This window comes from Syzygium oleosum, unplaced genomic scaffold (genome assembly GCF_021117445.2).
Source record: "Syzygium oleosum isolate NSW1041296 unplaced genomic scaffold, Sole_v2.1 Sole_v2.18, whole genome shotgun sequence".
In the NCBI taxonomy this organism is placed as follows: Eukaryota; Viridiplantae; Streptophyta; class Magnoliopsida; order Myrtales; family Myrtaceae; genus Syzygium; species Syzygium oleosum.
This window is the reverse complement of record NW_026607502.1, coordinates 1,076,296-1,084,059: the sequence shown is the minus strand read 5'-3', so window position 1 is coordinate 1,084,059 and position 7,764 is coordinate 1,076,296. Positions and strand designations below refer to the sequence as shown.

The window sequence follows — 7,764 nt, the reverse complement described above, 5'->3', positions numbered from 1 at the left end:
AAATTTCCATTACTTGAGTCCTCTTATTCAATTTTTATTGATCCTGTCACTTCACAAATTCTTGGGACAACCTACCTCCATGTTTGGAACTCCCGAAGATGGTGGCCAGTGCCACATCAAATTACAATAATTTCTTTTCCACCTCAGGCCAAGAGAAGTCCCTGTTTGTTTGGGGCCTCAAATACTAGTCAAGCCGACGAGAGAGATGGCGTCCAACAAACGATTCACGTTTTCACATGACAGACCCTAAAGGGAGCTGGCTCCAAGTCATGTATAAATAGACCCGATGGGTCTCGTTCCAAGAAGCAAGCTAAATCCTTCTCACCCAACAATTCATGGAGTCCCAAAAGCCCTCGATTCAATCTCTCGTCAATGCGATCAAGAAAGAGATACTCCCCAACATGGGCTCACGCTCATTCCTCTCCCCTTCACCATATGACACCGCATGGTTGGCGATGATTCCCGATCGTCGCCAACATGATCGTCCCATGTTCGAGGGGTGTCTGAATTGGGTGCTCCACAATCAGAATGAAGAAGGGTTTTGGGGAGATTATGATCATGACGAGCATCAAATGTCTGACGGAGTGGAGTGTCTTGCTTCAACTCTTATTTGCATGACCGTGCTAAAAACGTGGCATGTTGGTTCAACTTTGATAGAGAAAGGTACGATGTGCTTCACTTTCAAATAAATACCAAAAGATGGCCATCACAAACATAATTTTTCTTTATTTACGTCGAAATATGGCCATCACAAATATAATTCTTCCTTCTAGGATAAAATATACTTTAATTAGTAGATTACTTTTGTGATCACTACACTAAACTCTGTACTTAACTTTCAATCAGGTCACTTTGTTTACTTTTCAACCCACGGCCTAACCCACCAAATATAATGTGGTTTCTTGTTAAAATTAAGTCAATCGATCATCTAAGAAAGTCAACCTTAAGTCAACACGGACATGAGATATCTAATATTAAGATATCGTATAAATGATGATGCAAGTAACTATTGTATTCGTTTCCTTATTGAAACTCTTCTCTAATAGTCATATAGTTCTTCACAAACTCTTCTCTAATACTTCTCCATTTTTTTTGGATTTTTTACGTTTCAGGATTAAAGTTCATTCATGAAAATGCGGAATTGCTTCTTTCAAGAAACAAGCCTAGAAAGTTTCCACGTTGGATCACTATCATCATGCCCGGAATGGTTGATTTGGCACGTGATGTTGGTTTGGAGGTTATATTCCCCGAAAGCACAGAACGAGCCATTTTAGATTTATTCAGCAGTAGACAACGAATTCTCGAAAGGCAATTCTATTTCTTTCCTTCTTTATTGGTCGAAAATTATCATATGTTTTTTTTTTCAAGTTGACCTAATTTTGCACATCGGTCACGATACTTTTAAATTTCAGTACTCATACAGCCCCAACCATTCCAATTTAGTTCAATCTCAGTCCTTTGACCAAATCGGCATGCATCCTTCTTGTTTCTTTTCTTATTATGTTAAAGGAACTTGCTATGTAAAGAAGAAGATCTCTTCATCAGTCGACCAACTTAACAACAATTAATTGTCATGGAATGAGACCAACCAGAATTTTGGCTCAATGATAGTAAGTCTTAAGAATAGACAAATGAGTTTTCAGAGCCTCTAGTCTAAAAGCGCCAAAAGTTGGGGCCCTAATTAAAGCCAGCCACAACTCCTATGTTTTTCCCTCCTCAGACACAATCATAACTTTTAGGGTTTTGGCCTTTTGCAGGGAAGAACTTGTCGACAAGAACCAATGTTACCCATTGTTGTCGTATCTTGAGGCCCTGCCTCCAACATACAAAATCAGCCATGAAACCATATTGAAGCATCTGGACAGCGACGGCTCTTTGTTTCAATCACCCTCTGCAACATCAAGCGCATACCTAGCCACCGGGAACGAAGAATGCTTGGCTTATCTTCAATCTCTTGCTTCGAATTGTGCTTCTAATGGTGGTAAATGAATGTTATGTTCAAGAGATTTTTAGATGTTATCGAAACATGTTGTTCTTGTTTCCCTGACTATTTTCATTTCATGAAAATTATATATTGTCATTTTTGGAAAAGAGAATAAAATTATCGTAATAATTGATGGGTTGTGATTGATCTGAGTTAATGGAATTGTCATATATTCGGGGCATTGAAATTCTCTCGTTCTATAGAAGGTATGACAAGGAATGCATCAACTTTATTTGTGTCTTTTTGTTTCTTTCAGCTAAACTTATATAGCCAATTAGATGGCCTCAAACTGGAACCTATCTGCATACACAGAACAGAAACTTTGATTTTTTTTCAGCAAATTTGGGCCGGAGATGCAAAACCGAAGATTTTGATATTTCAATGAGCAAAATCCTTCAAATCTAGCGCTGGCGTTAGGGATTCTTAAGCGTGACGTCGTGTTGGTGGGTCCTGCGCTAGCGTCACCCCGGGTTTACCTCCTCGGCTGTCGGCCGTGCGGTTCCCGGGTTACCAAAAAAAAAAAAAATCCTTCAAATCTTTGTATAGGGACTTAAAGTTGAAATTCAAATCATGCTTTTAGATGAAAAAAAAATCATGCTTTTAGATTAAGTAGGCTGTGTTTGGCAAGAGACAAGACTTCAAATGGTGGATCACTAAAAGCTAAACTAACGAAAACTAATTTAATAGGAGTAGAGTAATTATAGCATATACCATCGCTGTAAGGTTTGAAAATTTATTTGTTAAATTTACATAGTTTTCCTTTAATAACGTTCATAACACTTGAATATCTTTTCGCTTTTCTTGATGATTAAAGCAGTTCCGTCTCTATACATCGTGGATGAAGAGCTTACAAAACTTTCCATGGTTTATCAACTAGTGAGATTAGGGTTGACCGAGTACTTTGACCAGGAGAAGGATGAAATTTTGGCACAAATCTATCGGTTAGTAAAAGTTTCCTAGTCTCTTTGTTTTGATCTAGAAAAACTACTAAAGTTTCCCGACAAAGCTGTCGCTTATTTTCTATTGTCGATCGTGATTGCTTTTGAGGTCACCGAAATTGTCCATAAGGCATCTCTAACTAATTCAAGCATACTAACATTTCTTTTTTCAGGAACTACAAACATGAAAAACCGATCACGAAATCAATTCATTCGATCGGTGTCGAGCTATACAAAGATTGCTTGGGATTCTGGCTTTTGCGCATGCATGGTTATAGTGTATCACCATGTACGAGTTGCAAACTTTACAAGTTCTTCAATCAGTTCCTTTTCCTTGGGGTCTTTCATGGGTGATATTTTGAAGTGGTTCCATTAATTTCAATTGTATTCTGCATTTTGCAGCAAGCTTTTGTTGGTTTCTAGATCGTGAAGAAGTTCGAGATCACATCGAAAAACATTATGAATACTACTCAAGCGTGCTCCTTAACGTTTATAGAGCCAGCAGTCTTATGCTTCTGGATGAACATCAACTTGAGAAAGCAAGAACTTTCTCGAAGAAGTTTCTTGAGAAAATCGTATTCGGAGGAACGAGAGATGAAAGCATCATCTCGTCGAGTCATCGCAGAATGGTTAGTATAAACATTGGGTACTTCTTTTCATTCTGTATAATAACTTATGATATCGGTAAACGCTTGACATGTCCGTGTAGATTGAGCACGAGCTGGGTCTTCCATGGATGGCTCGCCTAGACCACCTGGAACATAGGATGTGGCTGGAGGAAAAAGATGCTTGTGTATTATGGATGGGAAAATTTTCTTCCCATAGGTATTAATGTATTAAAGAGGAAATTATAATGTTGCTTTATTACTATGCTATAATATGAAATTGACTTTTTGCTTTTCTTTGATTTCATTAGGTCATCATTGGTTCATAATCAAGATATAGTGCAACTTGCTGTGCAGAACTTTGTACTGAGACAATCTGTTTACAGGATGGAGCTTGACGTAGTAAAAGGGTATATATGCATATGGTTTAGTTAAGTGTTGTTAGTTAGAAAATAATTATTTCTAATGACTCTTCATTAATGGATGAGTTCAGGTGGTCTAAAAAAACTGGACTTAGCAAGATGGGGTTCGGTCGAGAGAAGACAGTGTACTCTTATTTTGCTGTCGCCTCTTCCGTTTCTTTGCCTTGCAACTCCGATGTGCGAGTAATGGTTGCCAAGAGCGCAATCATAATAACCGTCGCCGATGACTTTTTCGACATGGAAGGTTCATTAGAGGATCTGGAAAAGCTTACCGATGCAGTTCAAAGGTACGATTATCACCTAAACGATGTATTGTAAGCATTTCTTATTTAAATCATTCAAAATATCAATATCCTTCTTGAGATAAGAAGTAGATGGAAAAAAAGTGCGTCCAACAGGATGTGAACCTATACCAAAGGCTTAGTATTTGTCCAACTCTAACTTACTATTTCTAAAATTTATGTCAAGAGGTGCATTCACTAAACCATATGCATGAGGCGACTCTATGCCTAGAAACAAACTTAGTGTGTGTATGGTTTCTATACTCATCTCCCATGGCGTCATAGTCCATTCGATTAGTTACCCTTAGAATCGCCTCTTTCTGTGCGATACGAACATTATACTAGGTGGGACGGTGAAGGACTAAGGGGGCACGCAAAGACCTTATTTGAAGCCCTCGATGATATCGTCGCCGACTTCAGAGTGAAATGCTTCAAACAATCGGGGAAGGACATCAAGAAAAACCTTCAACATATAGTACGTCTCATGTTCCCACATTACACTTCTCTTTCTTTACTTTGCTACATCGAGCAATATTTCTCTTTTAAATGGGCTAAAATGGTTTGTTTGGTTCGAAAGTGGGGCGAGACATTTCATTCGTGGCTCATGGAAGCGAAGTGGAGCCGAAGTGGAGGTGCGCCTGTGACACCCGAGTACCTTGACGTGGGCATTATGTCTATCGCAGCGCACATCTTAGTCCTTCCCTCGTCGTGCCTCGTGAGCCCCACGACGCCGTTGCATCGCCTGTGGTCCAACCCCTACCAACCCATCACCAAATTGCTCATGGTCATCACTCGGCTGTTGAATGACATCCAAAGCTACTCGGTAAAGGTTTTAATGTCTTGAGGCTATTTGAACTGTTCAATATGATAGAGCTAAGTTTGGCCAATGGCCAAGCAGCTATAGTTGGCCGGTCCTCCCTTGGTGGCGCTTGTTCATTGGTGGCACACTCTTATTTCTTTTCCCTGTTGTTATGATTCTGTCCTCACTTGCCCCACCTGCTTCTTTCTCTCTCTCTCTCTCTCTCTCTCTCTCTCTCTCTCTCTCTCTCTCTCTCTCTCTCTCTCTCTCTCTCATTACAGAAAGAAGAAAAGCAAGGGAAATTGAACTTTGTGCTGCTCTACCTAAGGGAAAACCCCGAGGCCAACATTGAGGACTCCATCAAATTCGTACAATTGCTGCTAGACCAACTGAAGAAAGAGTTCCTCCAACACGTCCTCAACGGGCTCTGCGACTTGCCCGAACCGAGCAGGCGGCTCCACCTTGGGTGCTTGAAAGTGTTCCACATGTTCTTCAACTCCTCCAACCGCTACGACTCAGACACGGACATGCTCCACGACATCCAGAAAGCGCTCGTAGTCCCGCCGCAAGTCCCCAAATTGAAGCCCCTGAGGCCTTTGCCGGAGCAACCAGGATCGAAGCCTCGGGTGTTAGTGACCAAGAGCCTGTCCGGCAAATTCGGCCTCAAGTGTTTTCCTAGGAAAAGCTTTATTGGGTATCGAATGTCTTCCCAAACTGGTCCAGTGAATAGATGGGAGAAGATGTACAAGTCATCTAGTTTTAAGCTATATTTCGCTTAGTTATGGCAGTGGTATATCTTCATGTACTTATAGTCATGAACCAACTATGGTATTTCGTGCTTCAATCTCGTTGTTGTCCGTGTGGAAAGCGTTACAAGTCCACTTTCTAATTGATGCCGGAGCATCCCTTGAAGGCCATTAATTCGGCATCTTTGGAAATAGTCAAAATTTGTAAACCTACAACCAACTATATTTCTCATATTTTCAATGTCTCATAAATGTCATTATTGCATTTCTTAGTTCCTAGGTCTTTATGAGTCTTAATTGTGATGAATGTTCCAAGAGTCAAAGTTCTAGTTCCTAGGATTTTATTATGTTATGTCTTTCCAATGAGTCTAGGAATTACTCATACTTGGAGGATTGTTCCTTACTCATCTATATAAGCATGCTATGATGAATAAAAAAAGGAAGACTCAATTGACTCATAACTTATTTAAGCCTTTGGCTTGAGAACAATAAGTTTTTCTTGTTTGCTCTTATCCCTTATGTTGATTACCTACAAGTGGCGAGTACTACTCTTATCCCTTAGGTGGATTCCTACGGGTGGCAAGCGACGTATCCATATAAGTTCTCACTTGTGTTACCTCCTACTTCTCAACACTCTCTCAACGTCAAATTGGTATTAGAGCAAGGTTCAATGGCTGCTCATCTTAGACGTGTACCAAACGTTGAGTCTTCTACAGCTCGAGAAATACCTACAAAACGTAGAGGTGGATGATTTAAGGAGACAAGTACAACAACTGCAGGGTCATTTGCAACGCTTCGAACTTCTAGAATGTGATGATTTGCGTCATGATTTAGAAGATGATCTCTCTGATGAAGAAGATGTTAACCCCTTTGCTGGTACTCGAAGTCGTGCTTCAAGTGAGGAAGGATCTCAATGTCAATATCAACGGTTTCATGAAATTGAACAAGATTCCTATGTGAATGTTGAAATTCATAAATTCGAAGGGAAGATGCAACTGAAAGAATTTATGGATTGGCTACATGCTGTAGAAAGAGTCTTTGACTACAAAGAAATACTAAATGATTGAAAGGTGAAGCTAGTCACCATCAAGCTCAAAAAACATGCATCTATTTGTGGGAGCATTTGAAGAAGCAAATAGCTCGTGAAGGAAGAAGTTGTATCGTAACTTGGGAGAAGATGAAGAAAGAATTGAAGAAGAAGTTCTTACCGACGAACTACCATTAAGATACATTCCTCCAGTTTCACAATCTCAAACAAAAGTAGCTGTCTGTGGAAGAATATATAGTGGAGTTTAATCACCTCATGATGCTTTGGGATATTTCTAAGCCAGAGGAGCGAACCGTTGCCCGCTACCTTGGTGGACTTCGATCAGAAATCGGTAATGTTGTCCAACTTCAACCTTACTGGACTTATAACAATGTTTGTCAGCTTTCTCTAAAGGTGGAATGACAACTTAAAGAAGCTCGTGGTAGGTTCTCTCGGTATTGAGACAAAGAAGGCTATTCCAAAGGTGAGAGTGCCTCGACTAGGACTAAAGCAATCGCTTCAAAGTTGTCTGCTAAAAATGATGGAGCATCAAGTTCTAAGTGCCTTAACTCTATCAAGTGCTTCAAGTGCCAAGGGTTTGGACATAGAGCATCCGCTTGTCCAAATCGTAATATTGTCTCTCTAGTAGAAAAGGAGCTTGAAGAAAAGCAACGTGAAAACTCACTTAGTTCCAATAAGGATCGGAGGAAGGAGATGAAATTATCTATTGAGATCAAGAAGAGTATGTAATCCTTTATTAGGTCTTGAATGCTACACCTAGTGAAAATGGTATGTGGCTTCGCAACAACATGTTTCATACTAGATGCACTTCTCATGGAAAGGTGTGTGATGCTATCATTAATGAAAGCTGTGAAAACGTAGTGGCTACAACAATGATGGATAAATTGCATCTCAAGACGGAGAAACGCCCACGACCTTGCAAGCTTTCTTGGCTTCACAAA

General features: G+C 40.0%; 2 protein-coding genes across 2 annotated transcripts; both read left to right on the top strand.

Annotated features, from left to right (window-relative positions):
* Nucleotides 1–323: 323 nt before the first annotated feature.
* On the top strand, nt 324–1,377 carry LOC115686584 (S-linalool synthase-like). The gene is made up of 2 exons (XM_030611932.2): nt 324–663; nt 1,113–1,377. The coding sequence occupies exons 1-2, from the start codon at nt 336–338 to the stop codon at nt 1,370–1,372; spliced, it is 588 nt and encodes a 195-aa protein (XP_030467792.2). The 5' UTR covers nt 324–335; the 3' UTR covers nt 1,373–1,377.
* A 358-nt stretch (nt 1,378–1,735) lies between these two features.
* Nucleotides 1,736–6,047, top strand: LOC115686607 (S-linalool synthase-like). Its single transcript, XM_056319777.1, has 10 exons — nt 1,736–1,981; nt 2,802–2,925; nt 3,096–3,211; nt 3,325–3,551; nt 3,632–3,747; nt 3,839–3,937; nt 4,021–4,236; nt 4,576–4,705; nt 4,808–5,053; nt 5,311–6,047. The coding sequence occupies exons 2-10, from the start codon at nt 2,846–2,848 to the stop codon at nt 5,806–5,808; spliced, it is 1,728 nt and encodes a 575-aa protein (XP_056175752.1). The 5' UTR covers nt 1,736–1,981; nt 2,802–2,845; the 3' UTR covers nt 5,809–6,047.
* Nucleotides 6,048–7,764: the final 1,717 nt, after the last annotated feature.